The sequence below is a fragment of the Atractosteus spatula genome, chromosome 18, assembly GCF_055471065.1.
Source record: "Atractosteus spatula isolate fAtrSpa1 chromosome 18, fAtrSpa1.hap1, whole genome shotgun sequence".
Lineage (NCBI taxonomy): Eukaryota > Metazoa > Chordata > Actinopteri > Semionotiformes > Lepisosteidae > Atractosteus > Atractosteus spatula.
The window spans coordinates 8,040,262-8,060,830 of NC_142723.1; the positions used below are offsets into that span (position 1 = coordinate 8,040,262).

Sequence of the window (20,569 nt, forward strand, 5' to 3'; positions counted from 1 at the left end):
ATGATCTGAAAATTGCAAGTATTATATCAATCCTAAAACATTCTCAAAGATTGAAATCAAATACAATGCCAAAATATTGTAGTCTTTAATTGGTTTAGTTAAGAATGATCGTTTTTTTAAAACTCAAAAAACAGCTTCACAGAACCCCTCTGCCTGTGAAAAATATTTAGACTCAGGAGCAAACCTTCGGTGAACAGCTGCTGTTGTCTCAATGTGGAAAAAAACTTTACTGCTGGGAAAGAGGAAAATGTAAATAATACAAAAAAAGTACCTCAAATACAAAAGAGACTGTAATGATGTTTTTAAAACAAAAGAAACCCAGGACCATTCTCTGCAATATTGAAATTTGAGACATAGTTTTAGCATTCCTTTATATACCACATAAGACAACAAAAACAGCTTTCTCAAATATTTTTAGTCTAAAATTGACTTTATAAGGCAACGTAAAACAAAAATGCACATTGTAATTGTGTGTGAATTATTATTTGATGACCTGTGCTGTATAGTATACAGTAATGTTAGGACTTGCACCCCATAACATGTAATACATATTGCCCTGCAACCCACTGAAGCTCAGCAGTACCTGGATGGGAGACGTCCTGGGAAAAACTAAGGTTGCTGCTGGAAGAGGTATTAGAGGGGCCAATAGGGGGTGTTCACCCTGTGGTCTGTGTGGGTTTAAATGCCCCAGTATAGTAACGGGGACACTATACTGTAAAAAGCCTCTGTCCTTTGGATGAGATGTAAAACCAAGGCTCTGGCTTTCTGTGGTCATTAAAATCCCAGGGTGTTTGTTGAAAAGAGTTACCCCGTCTTCCTGGCCAAATTTCCCATTGGCCCTTACCAATCATGGCCTCCTACAGTAAGTATCCCCATCTCTTAACTGGCTTCATCACTCTGTTCTCCTGCTCACTGATAGTTGATGTGTGGGGAGCATTCTGGCGCACTATGGCTGCTGTCGCATCATCCAGGTGGGGCTGCACACTGGTGGTGGTGGAGGGGAGTCCCCATTACCTGTAAAGTGCTTTGAGTGGAGTGTCCAGAAAACCGCTGTATAAGTGTAAGCAATTATTATTATTAATCATCATCATCACCATCCTACATCATACTCCGTCTATTGTCCATGATCCACACTTCTTTAACAACATCTGCTGACCGGATTACTGCAGCTCTGCCCTTTTGGACTTCCTTTCCTTCTTGTTTATTATTGAATTCAATTAAGTTTTCTTTTTTGTTTAGTACCTTTCACATGTTGACACAGAGTGCTTTCACAGTTATACAACACAATAAACTAAATAAAATAAGTGTAAGTGGATGTTGTTTAGGGTATCACTGAGTAGCACTGTAACCATCTCGCTTGTGCTGTGCAGCCCAATATCCAATGCAATATTATTACATGAACTGACTGCTGTTAACTAAAACCAACTAACATTAAACATTAGTGAACATTAAAATTAGTATTAATATTTTACTTCATTGATTGTGATTTGACTTGAATAAAGACTTCAGCCAATAAAATAATACAAAAAGAGTTTTGTTCACCTTTTTATACAAGTATCTTTTTATATCAAGTATCTTTTATATCAAGTATCAAGCATTTTATGCCCAGTATCTTTTTTAATCTTTTTAAGTATCAAGTGTCTTTTTATATAAAGTCTCACTATTTTATTATTCTTTTTTTCAGGTTGTTGCAAAAGTGACAAACAAGAAAAAACAGTATTGCTATCAACCATATTAAAAATAAATCTAAACATTTAAAGATTTAAAGATTTGCATGGTAACTGGGTGTGTTAGGCTACACAACAGAACTAAGTGATGTTGTTACTGTATAACATTTACGAGTCAGGAGATTTTACAACAAATCTGACTGTAGGATACTAATTAAATAATGGTTGCAGAGCAAAAAAGGAAATTTAAATTGTGATTAATTAGGCAACTTAAATTAAACTGTGCTTAAATGTTTAATTTCTATTACCAATACATTCTCAGGAATAATGCTGTAATGTGAGTTATTAGTGTAAAACCCTCACTTTAGACATACAGTGTGGAGCTTGAAAAGGGACTTGTTGAGGCATGTTTTATATGCTTGTAAAAGGAGAACACAGCCTCATTTTCTGTTGCGTGACAAGACGTCTCTATACCTGATAAGGTATCAGGGCTTTATTATATGTAAAAGGTTATGAATCCTCTTTCCTGCTGAGCCTTATCATTACGGCACTAAAAAATAAGAGCTGAGGAATACTTGCCAGGGCATAATACAGCTAGACCTTTTAACAAAGTAGCTGCCTACAGGATTGATTAAAATACCTAGAAGGCTTTAGTAGTTTATGTATCAAAGTGCAATAATTGCTTTTCTTGCAATCACAACCTGTGGTATTCCAGCTGGACGCAAAGATAATCGCAATATATATACAAACAGTATTCTACATGTGAAAATGAATTTAGGAAACACTGCCCCAGCATACTGTATACACTACTGCTATTACTTTCTTTATCAGCTTTTGCCTTCAAGTTATACAACTGCAGACAAGTGGTAAAGTACCATGTTTTATTTGTGAACATTTGTACACTCAACGCGAACAAAAAAACAAGGCAGTATGCTTCTGGTTTAAACTATTAGGCAAAGCCTTATGTAAAAAGTAGGTAGAAAATTAGTTTTGGCTCAACCCACTTTATTAGGGAGCACTCCTTTGGCCCTAAGACTAGAAGGCTCAAAACCAATTTAGAGAAAGGAATTAACCAAACTGTAGCTGCAAGATGGAGATGGGGTAGAGGTGGGAGGCATGAGACAAATGTGAAATTATATATAGTATTTAGTACTGGACATAGTATATACAGTAGCTAATTTCAGTAATGATTATGATTTGGAACTGCTGAGTCTGACTTCTTGTCATTATTCCTACAATACTTCAGTGAATAACTTCCATACTACGTTTAAGGCATTAAAATCTTCATACAGAAAGCAAGCATTTCCAAGGTTTTTCCAGTGATTAAAAAATAAATGGATACAGAGAAAGAAGAATTTGAACTATATTTTTTTTAATTTCTTAATATATTCCTTTAAAAAGTGAAGTTTTAGTCCTAGGGCCAGGGGGCTGCTGTCACGATCGCTAACTCTCCTCTTAAGGGCGCTCCAGCCCTTCCTCGTTCTGCCTCATTCCCTGCATCTGTTCCTTATTCCAGCCCCTTTTCAGTTCCCCCTTAAAAGCCAGACGCAGACGATAACTGGGGCTCTACATTGACTCCCGGTTCATGTGAGCCCGGGTCCTGATACGTCTGGCTCTGTTATGTTTTTAACTTTCTGTTCCTGTTCCCCCTGCCGGTCCCGACCCAGTTCCCGTTTTTAATCTCCTGGATGGATCGCCTGGTCATGGACTTATGCTTGTGTTTTGGATTCCCCGTTTGGACTTCTTCCTGGATTGTTTGCCCCGGACTCACTCCCCCTGGACACCTGCGCACCAAGGACACGCCCCCTGTCTCCATTCCCGTCTCCTGCATGACTTTTCCCCAGTGTTTCCTTACTTCTCCGGATTGTGTCATCTGCATAGGGCCTGGAAAGAACTGTTCCGTGACAGCTGCCATTTAACCAAGTGGATTAAACCAAAACTATCCTACCTAAAAATGACATGTGGATGTCTGTATCTCAGTAAGATAAAACATTATATAATTAGATGGTTTTCATAATTTAAAGGAATACAGAGAAAAAACCTACTACTACCTTCTCTATACTGTATCTAACCAAAAACAAATACAAGGCACTGATTGTATGGTGTATATGGTTTTACAGCACTGTTTTCTACAAGGCTAAAAATCTTGAAACAAATTTATCTATAAAACTCATCTTGGTTCATTTTCTCATTGAAATTTTTTAAAATGTATATATTTGTCATTTATTTTTTCTGTAGAAACCTTTTGTAATAAAAAAGCTGATTTCTTTCTAAAATTCTCTGATTATTCTGTCACGTCTGTTATTAATTATTTAAACTGCTGATCAGATGCCAGAGAAGGTGATACTGGCTGGTTATTCCTCGAGGTGTAGAGTGCGAGGGACAAGCTTCAGCGTTATGGGTCTTTTGGGTGCGATGAATCCTTGATTATCCAGTTCAAGTGGGATCTGAGGACACATTATTGAAAGTCATAAATTGCTATAATCCTTTCCAAATTGCTCTCTTACAGGAGTGACATTTCTTCATACTATATGTGAAATTACACTTTACAAGAAAAAGGTTTACAAATCAGTAGTTTTGTATTCAAATGTATATAATAACTTAAAGACAGTGAATTGAGGAATTTGATACACACAACAAACTTCAGACAATTAGATTAAGGGTGCATAAATTATGACAAACTACAATTATTTGATTTTAACATGATTCTCCATTGTTTACACATGTAAATATTATAAATACAATCTTTAAAAAATAACCCTTAAGCATTTATATGAAGAACACCAACTTTTCATGAATGTTAATAAGTTATTTGCAGACATAAAAGATTGTGCTTAAGAACAAATTTTAAATAAGAAGGGAATTAAAGAGGTTAAAAACATTTCAGTTATTTCGGCCATTCTCACCTCAGTTTCCTTGCAGGTTACAATGTTGAAATTCTGAAGTATCTGCACTATTGCCATTTTCATGACGATGATGGCAAACCTCATTCCAATACAATTCCGAGGTCCAGCTCCAAATGGCAAATAGGCATATGGGTCTATGCTTTCTTTGTTTTCTTTGCTAAACCTAAAAAAAACACGAAGAGCTGAGTGAACAGTTTTTAAATCTGTTTAAACATATCACTCAGATGGAAGGATATAATGCAGATTTGTTTATATCTATACAGACTAAAGAGACCTGTTTTCTATTTTATATAGACCATATTTTCTCCACTCATAGCTGCATCACAGTTCAGGTATATTGTATATAGTGTCTAAGCAACTTTACCTCTCAGGTTTGAAGACTTCAGGTTCTGGCCAGTGCTCAGGGTCATGGTGCAGAGCATATGATGGAATCATGATGACCATTCCCTTGGGGATGGTCACCCCATTGATCTCAATCGTTTTCTTACAAACCCTTTCCACTCGCCCTGCTGGGGGATACAGCCTGAGAGACTCATTCAGTGCCATGTCCAAGTATTCCATCTGCATCAGTGCCTCATATGTCACTGGAGCCTACCAAGAGCACAAACAGGAAAGGATAATTGATCATTTACTTGATCATTCAATAGGTGCTTCTTAATTATTCACTAAGAGGTGCCCAACCTATTTTTTTATTTATTTCTTGGCTCACATTAATGTTTGCTGTAAAACAGGGAGAGAATGGTGGTGGCCAGCCAGCCTGATCATTAAATCCATTTATCTTTTGATATGCTCCACAGAGCCTGACTGAAGAGTAAATTCTGTCAGGAAAATCACTGACATCACTGCAAGACAACAGGACTCACAGTCACCCATTCATTGACATCCATGGACGTCTTGGCCTGTCACTCCTGGCCCTACTCCAAATGACACACTGCTGCTTGTATTTGTGTGCTACTGCTTTGAGGAATTAAGTCACAGCTGCCAAGTAAAATGAACGGAGCTCAAGCTTAATTCAGCAACTCTTGTGAACCATTTGCATGTTGACTGCCTTTGATGTATTTCACTCTTGGTTTTACTAGGTAAATTCTAAATCAATACAGATCAATATGGATCACATTCACTTACCAAAATCTCCACCCTTTTTGATCAGGTTGGTTAGCAATGCTATCATTAATAATAATAATTAATAATTGCTTACACTTATATAGTGCTTTTTCTGGACACTCCACTCAAAGCACTTTACAGGTAATGGGGACTCCCCTCCACCACCACCAATGTGCAGCATCCACCTGGATGATGCAAGAACAGCCATAGTGCACCAGAACGCTCACCACACATCAGCTATCAGTGGGGAGGAGAGCAGTGTAATGAAGCCAATTTATAGATGGGGATTATTAGGAGGCCACGATTGGTAAGTGCCAATGGGAAATTTGGCGAGGACGCCAGGGTTACACCCCTACTCTTTTCGAGAAACACTCTGGGATTTTTAATGACCACGGAGAATCAGGACCTCGGTTTTACGTGTCATCCGAAGGACGGTGCCTATTTACAGTATAGTGTCCCCATCACTATACTGGGGCATTAGGACCCATGTGGATCGCAAGGTGAGCGCCCCCTGCTGGCCCCACTAACACCTCTTCCAGCAGCAACCTTAGTTTTTTCCCAGGAGGTCTCCCATCCAGGTACTGACCAGGCTCATACCTGCTTAGCTTCAGTGGATTGCCAGTTGTGAGGTGCAGTGATATGGCTGCTTTATTTAGATATAATTACAGTACTTGACATCTTCATTTTATGCATTTTGTTATTTCCTGATACATGGAATTAATTTCTTGGCCTAAACACAAACTTAACCAAATTAATATACAATGAGTTGTGTAAAACTGTCTCTCACCTTGTTTGGAAAAACTTCATCAACCTCTTTTTGAAGTTTCTTCAAGGCATCTGGGTTAGTTGCTAGATTGTAAGCCAAGAATGAAAGAGTTGAGCTAGTAGTTTCGTAGCCGGCAAAAATGAACAGCATGGACTGAGACAGGATCTCGTGGTCTGTCAGACCTGTAGAGAAAAGGTGAAGAAAATGAAGACAGACAGAACTGAAACACAATTTAGCATTTAATTTAAACAACATCAGGAGTCTGTGAATATCATCGCAGCCATAACAAAGATAGCAAAAAAGAAACCTAAAACTGAGGGAGAAATGTTTCCATACATCAGAAAACATCTCATAAAATGATAACATGATTCAGAGAAGCAGATGTCTCAATTTGAGATTATTGAGTGTAACACATTTCTGGCCAAGTTTACACTGTACCTTTAGGTGGCTTTTCTCCTTCCTTGGTCTCAGTTGCTTCATCTGGTATTTGTGAATCCACCATCAATTGCAAGAAATCCACTCGATTCTAAAAGAAAAGGCCCATGAAAATGTTAAAGACAATAATATTAAGTCTTAAAATCAAACAGTTGAAAGTGTCATTGACAGGATTTATTATTAAAATGTTTAATTTAATAACTGCATTAAATCAAATTCCATCACACCAGCACATTTCATTTAAACCACAGAGGCAAGATACTTGAATGACCCACTGAAGGCTATCGCCACATTCTGGGTTTTCACTTCATTTTCACTTTAAAGGTGAAACAAATGATATGATTGACAAAAACACACAGAAATTGTTTTTATTTTTTAGCGTTGTTATTAAGAGGTTAATAAGCATAAAATAAATTGAAATGGCAGCCAGAATATTTGTTTTATTTTTAGCACTTACACTGTGAACATTTTTATGACGATCAGCCTTTATTTTCCGAAGAGAGTCATAGAAAAAGGTCATTACTGAGCGAGGAAAAAGAGTAACCTCTAGTTTTTCCAGCAATGGGGTAAGGGAAGGGAAGAGACCTAAACAAAAAAAAAGTAGATGTTTGGGTAAAATAATAATAATAATAATAACATCACTTTATTAACCCTTTACAATTTCTTGCATTAGGAATTATCTTTTTGCATACCCCAGCTTGCTCTCCATGAGACACACAGATAGGGAGAGAGCCTGGGGTCAGAGCACAGGGTCTGCCACTGTACGGCACCCCTGGAGCAGTTGGGGTTGAGGGCCTTGCTCAGGGGCCCAACAGAGTAGGATTCCTCTGCCGGCCACAGGATTTGAACTAACAACCTTCAAGCCACAGGCGCAGATCCTTAGCCACAGAGCCACTACTCTGTCAAGAGTTAACCCATCAATATCATTTTCAATATGGACTGGGCAGACATGTGGTAAATGAAATTTTTGATCAGTAAGTGCTCACTGAAAGTAGGAACATACACATATTGCAGGGATTCAGAACTTCAAGATACTGTACTACACCCAAATTGGATGTGGCTGTTTATTTAGTTTGTTTTTGTCCTTCTCAATTCAATGTGGGGAAGCAAAGCATGATTGCATATATTGTAAGAACCACAGAATTTAAAAGCTGGACAGTGATGCTTAAGATTTAGAATGCACTAAGATCTCACGTAGAACACTGTGGTCAGTTCTGGGCACCATAATTCAAAATATGGAACATTATTTTGATTTGGAGATTGCCAAACAGCATATCTTTCAGACAAAGTCAAGTAAGTCATTTCAGGCATCACAAATTTCCAAATTATTTCAATGCATATTTGAAAAAAAGGTGATTTTTTAAGTCTCCAGTCACCTTTTGCTTATTTTTATTCTCTGACCCATCCCTTTCTGTCTCTGATTCCTGCCTTCGTCTTTACGCACCCAAGGAAGGCTACACACCCAAAATGTGTATTTTATCTTTTTGTTTTTACTTTTCACTATAGAATTAACTATACTGTTGTTTGTTGCTTTGTTGACAGCTTCCAACTCTACAATGTAAGAAATAGAGACTTACTTATAATTATAAGAAGAGGGTGTAAAAAGTTGAATTTGAGCATTTTCTTGATATTGGCCACAAAGGGGTCATCGGGGTTGTTGAGAGAGTCAATGTTGACACTGAAAGCTGTGCTGGTAACAACATCCATGCTGTATGGACCAAAGAATCTAGAACAGAATAATTTTTTGTAGCAAAACATGAGTGCAGCTAAATTTTTTGTTTTTAACTGAACCCTCCCCTTAACTGAATTTTAAAAAACATACCCTATCAGTTTAAAAGCCCAATCATTTTAGCATTACTTAAACCTGCTTGAGAAGAATATGCCCTCAGATCCTGACCTAACAATCTTTGGTTCCCCAGAGCCAGCTCTCAAACTAACAAAGGAAGAACAATCAGCACCGATTGTTCGGAATGGTTGTGGTAAAAAAATATTGTTAAATAATGTAAATCTGTCATTAATACCTAGTTTCAGGAGCTGCCTCAAAGAGATCTCCGCAATCTCAATGGAGGGGATTCATTTCTATAGGACAAGCACTGTAAAGTGATTTTAGTGGCTCCAGAGTCCCTTTCATGAAGGTTTTGAAAAAGACCATGTTTTGTACATATTCCTGATTTTTTTACACATTCAAATAGTCTATTAACCCTTTTATCATGGAATTCATTTCTTTTCTTATTTCAACAAGAAAAGTAAAAAGGTAAAAGCAAGTGTGAGATATTTTTCTTTGTCCAGCTGTTTGTTTTTCTGTGCTGTTTTGTATGTTTCTTAGTTTTTGTAAGTCTTGTTTAAATTTTCAAAATTTCTTACAATAAAAAATTCCTTTCACTCAGCTTGCAGTACGGCACTAGATGTTATTATAGCATAAATTCTTATAGGTTTGACTACTGTTATGAAAAACAAATTAACTTACAGACATTAACTTATGTATGGTTGACATGGAGTGACATTCAGACATGTATGCCTACAGTATATAGATATCTGTATATATCTGTAATACCACCATATGGTCCTTACTTACTCTTTCATTTGTACTGGTTCATTTCTGTCAGATTTCTTCTGTAGACTTTGTACCAAAATTTTGGCATAGTGAGTCATGATTGGAAACATCTGTAAAAAATTTAAAGGATTCAGTACAACAAGGAAATGTTTTACTCTTGAACATACAATATACAACAGCACTGTTTGTACGGTTATACCCCAAACAGCATTATTATTCTTTTCAAAGTGAGAATAATTTAAAGTGTTTTGTATTTATGTGCTACTCAAACATAGTTTGTTTGATGAAAGTTATCACACTTTGGACAGACTGAACCCCATGTCAATCAGGTTTGCAGCTTTATAATGTAAAATCCTTGTGAACAAAGAACAAGGACAATGGCAACACAAATAAAACACTAACAATTAAACAAAATGAGTTACTAAATAAAAATAACCTCCTGGTATTTTATTAAAGTTTTATAATTAAGCAAGAAATTCAATTTGTATACCATGTCATTAAAATTATACCTGTTCACACAGCCATACTATGGAATTGGACTGCACTTAACACAACACTGACCTCTTTCAATCGTCCACTGGTAAAGGATGGGGAGAGGACACTGCGCATCCTCTTCCATTCTTCATCTTCAACAATGGACAGGGCATCATAGAGTGGACCATTCAGACCGAAATTCTAACCAGACAACAGATATATCACTGAAAACATGTTGCATTTGTCTGTGGAAAGAACTGAGCAAATACTGTAATTTCTTCCAATTTATTCATGAAACATTACTTATCTGACACATTTTTAACAAAAACATTCATAGACCAAGGTTCAATTCCACATACTGTATATATAGTAGTAAACGGAAGGCAGGTTTAGACAAGAGGTAACATTTTGTCTGAACTACATTCCCCAGAAAGTAGCGAAAAATGAACTACTGCCCTTTGTCTCCTGACCAAATGGAGAAAGATAACTGGTCAGGTAAAAAAGCTAAAAATCAGAAAGTGGAAGGATCCATTCCAACATTTCCCATTAGGAAAGAGAACAGGACCTCTGTGCTCAGTACCAGAGTGAAGAAGGAAGCTACTGACAGACCCCTGTGTAATAAAATCTGCAAGATCGAGTATTTGGTTTTCATGTCATAAGCAGCTTAACTGCCCAGGTATTAATAGGAAGAACCATGCAAGAGAGACTACAGAAAACAGGAGCTTGAGAAGAATTCAATTTTTGTTTGCTTTGTCTTTTGTGTTCTCTGTACTGTGAATAAAAAGTTTTGTGTTGTACTGGATTGCAATTTCCTGGTGTTTTGTGCTCAGGACACACTTACTAGAAGTGTAGTGATATTCTTCCAAGCCCTGTAAGGTAATGAATTGTATTAATTAAAACAGGTGGATATGTGCATAATTAGGGTGCTCAGCTTTGCTTCCCATAGCTTTCGCAATGGCTGAAGTAGAAAAGGTGATAAGTAGTGGGACTTACCCTTCTATTAGTAAAGAGGCTATAGCACTCCTTGACCAGAATTGTCTTGATCATTGCAGTGTCCATTATAGACATTACTGGCTGCCTGCCATCATAAAACCTACAGAGAACAACAAAATAAACAATCTGGGACTTTAAAAATCTGCTTTTTCCATTTTACAGATTTCCTTTAAATGGTTAAATCTCAATTATCAAAAAACTGCATTGTAAAAAATATTGGGGGGAGTCTTGTGTCAGTATTTTCAGTATTTGCAGTAAAGAAATCACCAGACAACTTTCAGAGAAAAAAAAAACTGGTCATTCGGACCTACATACTGTACCTGCAGGTTTTCATTTCAGCTCTCAGTTCTGTAATTGTACCTGTAATTTACTCAACAGGATTCATTTGAACTCTTTATTTACTTCCAGTTCCTAAATATGTTGGAGGTTTTAACTAAAGCATTTGATAAGTCATACACGATTTCCAGATTTTATTAACCTGTCGAGAAACATTAATTAAATTGATTTAAACCAAGTTTTATTATAGACTCAAAGTAAAGAGCTCAGCTGGAATGAAACCCAACAGGAGCATTGTCCCCCAGGACTAGTTAGGAACTCCTACCTTTAAAAACCATTGACAGTGAGGGACTGAAGGAGATCCCAACACTACTTTTTCATTGGAAAGCTGTTTTCCTTCTGCATCAGTGAACGCAGTAATAAACTATGGAATCTGCTCATGTAATTCTTAACTCTGAAGAGAAGGATGGCTCAGCATTAAGCACTGTGAGATCGACAGACAACATCTGTTTCCCTTCCGAGATTAAATATGTAATTATAAATGTACTAGGGTAGCGTAGTAGGTATGCGTGATAAGTAAAAACATGGTGACATCCCTGACAAGTATGGTCAGTGTGCAAAAACCTCCAGGCTTATCCACATTTATGAAACTCACCCCCACAATTTTCCATATTTCTTGAAGCAGTTCATGTCAAAGTTGTGGATACCCTAGAAAAGATGTTTTATAATTACATTTGTTCCATATACAGTGAGAAAGGAAGAGGTAATTTGTTCTTAACGGCAAGATAGAGAGAGAGAGCCTTTTTTAGTTGTTTTACAGCAACAGACTTGGTGTACAGATGGACAGAAGAAAAGAACAATAACAACAATATACATACATATTTGCATAGGAAGTCAAGTGTTAAATAATGATATGGCTACATGAAATAATTAGAACTTAAATCTGGAGTTAGTATCTGCGTTCTGATGGGAGTAACTAGAAATTATTAAACAAGGGGTGTGAAGGATTGTCACAGATGGATTTTGCTTTTCACAAAACATGTGTATGATAGATGGAGGAGAGGGCTGGAAGATCAGCACCAATGACCTTTTGACATATTTTCACAAGAATGCCCAGTTTGTTCTTGCTTCTCAGATTCAGGTTGCCAAACCAACAGATCAGGGTAAAGGTTAGAACAGATTCAAGGAAGGACCGATAAAACAAAATGAACAATGAATCAACAACCTTAAGATACTTAAGCTTCCTTCCTTAAGATACCAAAAAAGTTAGAATCCATAATATGTAAGTGAAGTCACTCATTTTGGTATTCATGCAATCATGCATGATGTTTAATTTAACATTTAACAAATTTTCACTTACCCAGCTAGCAAAACACTGCACATACAATATAGCTCACCTTTCTGTATTCAAGAAATGTTCCAAAAAAGGGGAGAGGCTTAGGTCCGGGTACAGCAATGTTTTTGAAGGTTCCATATGGCCAATACCCATACCTTACATTTAAAAAGAAAAAGCACATGTTAAAATCAAAGCAGTCATCTCAAAGGGGACAGAGGCAATAAATAAAAAGTGCTATTTCAAAGTTGTAAAGCAGTCAGCACTTCTCACACTCACCTGAACATACTGTAAGACACAAGTACAATATGCTGACAACATCAGTTTGGCTGAAACATGCACAGTACATACAGTACTTGAAGCAGTCTTTAATGTTTTTTAAAGAAAATGAATATACTCTGAAATGAAGGGAATGGTTTTACATTGTTCTAAACTGTGTGCAGACTAATTTTTTTCTATTTAAGTAACTCATATAATTATAAATACTCATATAATGTATTTTAGTAACAACTCATATCTAAAAGGCTAATGATTTATAATGATCATGAAGACGTCCATGTTTCTCCCTATTTTTTGTCATAATAGAATCCTGATGATGAATCCTGTATGTATCAAATGAAGGAAACAGACTGTGAAGTACACACTTGGCCTTCAGTGCAGATTAAAATAATGTATTTGGATGAAGGCTAAAGAAGAAGACTTTCCATAAAAAATAAGAGCAACAATACCTAACATACAGGGTTCATTTTTACTAACTGAAAGCAGTTTACTAACTGGATAGTTCAGTGAATAATGAGCAGCTGTGTGCTAAATCAGCAAGTTTGTTTGTTTAATTTAATGATTAATTTGTAAATGTAAATTAAATTTGATCATTTAAATATAAACTTCCACTCCAAGAAACATAAATATGAAATAATATATAAACACATATATATATACACATATTTAGGATGTGTTATATATTATATATATAAAAAGTTTTTTTTCTTTTTTGCAGGGTGGAGAGGTGAGTGGGTGTATGTTTTGTTTTATAATTCGATTGTGCATTCTTCTTTTTGAACTTTGTACATTTTTCATAATTATGGAAAACATTTTATCTTAATAAAAAACAAATATAAAACATCTGCAAGCTGGTTGCTAATTAACTTATAGTGACCAATGCTATCACCTTTTCAGCCTTACTGTTTGTTTGATATGAAACCTGTGTAACAAATTCAAGAAAGCATTTTCTGTTGGTGCTTTTCCCCTTTTATTTCAGAGGGCAGGCATTCAGTACAACACGAGACTTGGTGCTTATATCTGAACTGTGAAACAATACGGCTTGACATATGCTGTTGATGTTGATATGTTACCTCCTACAGGTACTGTACGTTTAACAAGTTTGTGTTAATGCTGAAAAACACTAGGATGAAGACAGTATACACATACTATTTATTACAATATACACAAATTCAAAAAATGAACATCAATAATGAGCAAACTCGCAAATCGTAAAACGTAAGTCTTACAGTGTAGAACAATTAGAGCGATAAGTAAAATGTAAGCAACGAAAACTGTAATTAACCGTCGTTTTTATTTACTATATGGACAGAATAGAAATGTCACTTTTTATGTGAGGTCCCGTAATGTATTTAAGAAGACATCGTTTTAATAAACGTTTAACGCACAACTTACCCATGAATTTATTTCGGTATTAGAGCAACATTAAAAAGTCATGTTCCTTCTTAAACTGACCGACAAATAACGTAGCCAAGTGGCGGCCCTACTCGATACACTTAAACATTTAATGCAAAACCGCAGACAAAAAAAATCCTGAACGAAATAGTGTTGGCAATACTCACACGATCAGCAAGGTTAGAAGCAAAACAAGCAGAGCCCAGGTCTCTGTTGAAAAAGATGGAAAGTAGCTCATGTTTATTTTATTTTAAGTCTTTTTTGAACTGTTGTCGATACGGTATTTTCGTCTTCGCGTGATTTTCAGTCGCTGTTGGACTATTTAAACCTTCTGAGATATGTGTCATTTGAGGTGGGGCTTGACAGAAAAAATAGGTGATAGGTTTCCTTTTATCCTTTACTTATCCTTTTACGCCGCTCCATGGCAACTAACTTCAGATCTAGATTCGTAGGTTGTATAACAATACATTAATTATTCTCCTCTAATATTCTGGACAACCCGATTCCCTTTAATAGGACTTTTAATTCAGGTATAGTTTTTCTTCATTTATTTGTAAGTGTAAAAGAGATAAGGCAGAGGTTGTGTTTTCTTTCGCCTTACGCTTCAGTAGGGACTTGGTAAAATACAGTTTAAAATGTAACCGAAAGGGCTTTTTTTATTTTCTATTTTATCGTTTTTTATGGATGTATTTTAGATGACAGGTAGTTAAAGCACCTGTCTGATATGGCTTCTGTGAGTCTTCCTATACTGTAGCAACAGGTAAGCTATCATAACTGTATCCAAATACGGAAAAAAACACGACGTCATACACACAGTCGCAGCCAGGCTAGAAAAAAAAAACCCATAGCGCTTTTATGGCTATTTCAGGGGACTTTAATCACGTCTCTATTTCCACCAGTTTGCCTACTTTCCACCAGTTTATTAAGTGCCCGACCAGAGAAAACAAAACAAAACACTGGACTTATTATATGCCAGTGCTAAGGACGCATATAGCTCCACAGCCCTTCCCTCCCTTGGCAGATCAGATCACAACCTTGTCCTGCTTAAAGCACTATACAAGCCTATTGTGCAGAGCCAACATGCGACCATGAGGACTGTGATGAGATGGTCTCAGGGGGCTATGGAGGATCTACGTGGTGCTTTGGAGGCTCCAGACTGGGATGTGCTGTGCAAGCAGCATGCAGACGACATAGACAACATGGTGGATTGTGTTACTGACTACACTGCTTTCCCAACAACAAACCCTGGATCACCAGTGACCTGAAGGCTTTTCTGAATGACAAGGAAGAGGAGGACAGGGAAGAGGTTAAGCTTGTACAGAGGGAACTAAAGCAGAAGTTAAGAGAGAGCAAGGACGCCTACAGGAGGAATGTAGAGGACAAGCTGCAAAGGAATAGGGTGAGGGACGTATGGAGCAGCAAGAGAGAGATCACTGGCTTCAAACAGGCTGGGGGTGTATCAGAGGGGAACCTGGAGATGGTCAATGAGCTGAACAAGTTTTTTAACAGGAACAAGTAATAGGTTTATTCCATGCTGAAAAAAGAAGAAAGAAAACATGTTTCGGCCGTGGAGCCTTTTTCAGGTGTACTTGTTCCTTTGCAGCCTACGCATGCTGACACAGCTACCCACCTGAACTAGTTTTTTAACAGGTTTGATTCAGGGCCCTCTGTGGCTCACCACCCATCCCCCCACAGCCAAACGCTCCCTAAGCCTTGCAGCTGCAACTGCCCAACACCTCCTCCATCCCCCCACAATCACGGCCACCTACAGCTACAACCCACAACAGCTACTCACCTCCCCATCCCCCGCAGCTGGCACTGTCCAACACCTCCCCCATTAACACCTGCAGCACTGACAGCGCTATGAGCACCACCCCCCAGGCCAGGCTGACCAGGTGAAGAGGGAATTGAGGAGACTTCACCAGGATAGGGCCACAGGACCATATAACGTCTGTCCCAGAGTTTTGAGGGCTTGTGCTGATCAGCTGAGCGGAATGCTCCAGCGACTGTTCAACCTGAGCCTGCGCTTGGAGACAGTCCCTGTGCTCTTGAAGACATCATGCCTTGTCCCTGTATCAAAGAAAGGGCGCCCCTCTGTCCTCAATGACTGTAGACCAGCTACGCTTACTTCCCATGTCATGAAGACACTGGAGAGGCTAGCCTTGTCCCACCTGAGACCCCTAGTCAGTTCATCACTGGACACCCTACAGTTCGCCTACCAGCCCAGTATTGGTGTGGAAGATGCAATCATCTGCATGCTGCAAAGGGCCTACTCACACCTGGACAAGGCTGGCAACACTGTGAGGATTATGTTTTTCAACTTCTCCAGTGCCTTCAATACTATCCAGCCCTTACTGCTAAGGAGGAAGCTGGAGGAGATGCAAGTGGGTGCCTCCATGATCTCATGGATCACCAACTATCTGACAGGCAGACCACAATTTGTGAGACTTCAGAACTGTGTGTCTGAACAGATAGTGAGTAACACAAGGGCTCCTCAGGGGACAGTTCTTTCTCCGTTCCTCTTCACCCTCTATACTTCGGACTTTAAATACAACTCAAAGTAGTGCCACCTGCAGAAGTTCTCAGACGACTCTTCAATTATGGGATGTATCAAGGGTGGGCAGGAGGAAGAGTACAGAGGACTGGTCAGCAGCTTTGTGGAGTGGTGTGGGGAGAATCACCTGCATTGAATGTGGCAAAGACAAAGGAGCTGGTGATAGATTTCAGGAGGAAAAGCGTCCAACCTATTCCTGTCTACATCCATGGGAGTAGCATGGAGATAGAGGACTCATACAAGTACCTGGGAGTGCACATCGATGATAGACTAGAATGGTCTAAGAACACCGAGACCATCTACAAGAAGGGTCAGAGCCAACTTTACTCCTTGAGGAGGCTCAGGTCCTTCAATGTGTGTAGTAAGATGCTACATATGTTCTATCAGTCGGTTGTGCCGAGCGCCATTTTCTACGCGGTGGTATGCTGGGGCTCTGGGATTAGAGCAGGGGAACAGGCTTAACAAGCTCATCAGAAGAGCAAGCTGTGTCATTGGTGTCATGATCGCAACCCCTCCTCTTAAGAGCGCTCCAGCCCTTTCTCATTAGTTTCATCTCCCGCACCTGTTCCCTGTTCCAGCACCTTTTCAGTTCCCCCCTAAAAGCCAGACGCTGACGCTAATCCGGGCTCTGCATTGGTTCCCGCATCATGCGAGCCCGGGACCTGGATGCGCCTGGCTCCGTTATGGTTTTAGTTTCTGTTTCTGTTCCCGTTCCCCTACCAGTCCTGACCCGGTTCTGATTTTAATCGTCTGTCTCGGATGGATCGCCTGGCCTTGGACTTTTTGCACCATTTTGGATTTCCTGTTTGATTCATCCCTGGATCGTTTGCCTTGGCCACACCTCCTCCGACCACCAGCACTCCATGGACACGCCCCCCCGTTTTCATTCCCGTTTCCTGCATGCCTTTTTCCCAGTGTTTCCTCACTCTACCTTGAATTGTGTCGTCTGCATAGGGAAAGAACGCATCTTGACACCTGGAGGTAGTGGCTGAGAGGAGAATGGTGTCCAAACTAAAGGCCATCATGGACAACGTCTCCCATCCCCTCTATGCCATGCTTGTGAGAATGAAGAGCATGCTCAGCAATAGGCTGATCCAACAATGGTGCACTACAGGAGCGCTACAGAAGGTCATTCTTGCCTTCTGCCATAAGACTGTACAACTCATCCACTTTGTGTCTGGGCAGGGACAACTTTGACATTAACCTGTTTTTGGACTAAACAATAAACTCTCAGCTTACATCTGGCTTTTACCGTTTACAACTGTTTTTTGTGCAATATATGCCAGGGACATGTGCAATATATTTATATTTATAATGTGCAATACAACGTTTTGTGTACTGTTCTGGTTTGTTCTTTGTATATTCTGGACTGTGAGCAACTCTTCTTAGTGCACTTCTCACTGACTGTACTGATTGTATTGTATGTATTGTATTGTTGTATTATTGTATCATTTCATTGCACTGTGCTGTGTTGACTGTGCTAAGCTGCTGTTGCACTGTAATTTCCCTCATGGGATCAATGAAGTATTTATCCAAAAGAAAGAACAGAAGAGAAGATAATGTCAGCTTTCAGGATATTAAAGACACAAGATGACATTTTCTCTCTTTTCTGTAACACAAAATCATTACTGTATTACATTTCATGTACTGATCAAAACTGTTTACAATAAAAACAAAATTAACATAAAACACGCATTTCGGGAAATCAGCTTAAATCCGAGACAGTGTAGAATTTAAAACATAATCATTATATATACAGTAATTAGATAATTACTTGTATTATATTATTATTATTATTAGGACTGATTTAATTAAGTAAATCCGTGAGCCACAATTGACATACTGTACAGTGGTGCTTAAAGGCAGCAGGGAAGGTTGTTGCAATGAAGCAAACTTAAGGTGAGAGTATAATTTTCTGTACTTGGCCATGGTTATCTATGCTGGAGTCTGAGTGTCTAGAGAGAAATTTAAAAAACAATCAAGATAACAGTAATATATCTTACTTTCCAGTCTATGGTCATACATGAATGAATCATGTGTCCTTCTAAACAATATACAGTAGCACGTGGTACTGTGTTGCACAACTATGTTACACACTGTTGCAACAGGTATTGATGATGTAACTTCATTCTCAGGACTTCTCCTATCCTGAATGACATAATCTTGAGTATTTTACCCATTGAGCTAATTCCTGTAAGGAAGGTGACAGCTTTTGTGACAGTGTTTAATGGGTATGAATGAGCATTTGATTAAAATGACACCAAAAACATTCAATCAATATCCCGAATCTAGATTCTACATTTTTGTAAATAAAATTCATTATAACAGGAAACACTACGGAGGGTGTGTGTTATTATTTAAGGCCTTACAGATTAAAAATTTGATTGAATGTATCTTTTAAAATTATATACTGGGGTTAAGCGGTGTAACAGGATTTTCACACATACTGTAGGTGTAATATGTACATGCCGTTACAGCATTTAATAAGTTCTGCCTGTCTGATGACCAGCTACACCCCTGTTACATTTCTTTACAGGAACTGGCTCAATGGGTAAAATACTCAAGATTTTGTCATTCAGGAAGGAAAAGTCCTGGGAATGAAGTTGCATCAGCAATGCCTTATGCAACAGTGTGTAACATAATCTTTCGTGTATCACAATAGACTGAAAAGAAAAATATGTTACTGTAATCTTAATTTTAATTTGTTTGCCCTACTTCAAATTGATTGTGAACAACTCTGAAAAGACATTAATCATAACTATATAGTCACTTAACACTCTCTCAAATATCGAGTATTGAATGGAGTAAAAAATGATTAACTTTGTGCTAATCCATTTAGGTTGCCATTATGCCATGGTTTTTTGTTAATTTTCTATCCATCCTTTTTCTAATTGTTTTGTCCAATATAGGCTCATGGGGTAGCCAGATCTTGCTCTGGCACGAAATGGGCTCAAGACAGGGAACACATCCTGTAGACACTCACACCAGGGACAATTTTCCCAGAAGCCAATTAACTACCAGTATAATTTTGGACTGTGGGATGAAACCAGAGCACCCGGAGGGAACTCACATGAACACAGGAAAACTCCATAGAGACCACACCCAGGAATTGAACCTAGGACCCCAGTGCTGAGAGGCAGCAATGCTAACCACTGTGCCACTGCAATGCCCTTTCTAAGATTACAGACTCATTAAACTTTGCTCGCTGTGAGAAAAAAAACATTTTTTGTTTGTACTAACACAGCACTATGAATAAGGAAGAAAGTTTAAGAAAGTGTTTAAGAAAGAGATTCTAAGAAGCTTCTAGATGTTAATCACTTTGGTGTACTATGTATATTACGTATATATAATGGAAAGAATCAGTTCTGAATCAGAAGGGTGTACAGGCAACAATCATATATTGTAACAACCTGACAAATGTTTTAAAAAAAGGAGAATGCTATTTTAAACAATTTAAACCATTTAAAAAAGCATATGCAAACGTTCTTTAGCAAAGAACTGCTCTCTGTTCCATAATTATCATAACATTCAGTTTTCAACTTAAGTTTTAAGTGGAAGGAATGCGTAAGAGAGGTTGATTTAGAATATAGTTAGTTTCTAAGGCTTGATATGAAATACACATATCTCTTTTTTAAAAAAGAGCTGCCTGATCAAGATGAAAAATGCAACTACATTACATGAACTAATAATCTGCTGGAATGAAGCTTTGTGATGATCCAGTGTAATAGTGAGGCCAATGCAGCTGGAGGACAAGAAGTGCATACATTAAGCGTACAGATCAACTAAGGAAAGTTTTGTTCATCTGTTACTACAGGCTGTTCTTCACTGTACTT

At 38.1% G+C, this 20,569-nt stretch overlaps 1 protein-coding gene across 1 annotated transcript; it reads right to left on the minus strand.

Moving 5' to 3' along the window:
- Positions 1-2,537: 2,537 nt before the first annotated feature.
- Positions 2,538-14,527, minus strand: LOC148818534 (cytochrome P450 3A40-like). The gene is made up of 13 exons (XM_088936559.1): positions 14,350-14,527; positions 12,573-12,666; positions 11,831-11,883; positions 10,900-10,999; positions 9,994-10,107; positions 9,454-9,542; positions 8,456-8,604; positions 7,336-7,463; positions 6,882-6,969; positions 6,465-6,625; positions 4,938-5,164; positions 4,574-4,736; positions 2,538-4,114 (listed from the first exon to the last, which is right to left on the minus strand). Exons 1-13 carry the CDS (start codon positions 14,418-14,420, stop codon positions 4,022-4,024), a joined length of 1,530 nt encoding a protein of 509 aa, XP_088792685.1. The 5' UTR covers positions 14,421-14,527; the 3' UTR covers positions 2,538-4,021.
- Between the last annotated feature and the right edge of the window lie 6,042 nt (positions 14,528-20,569).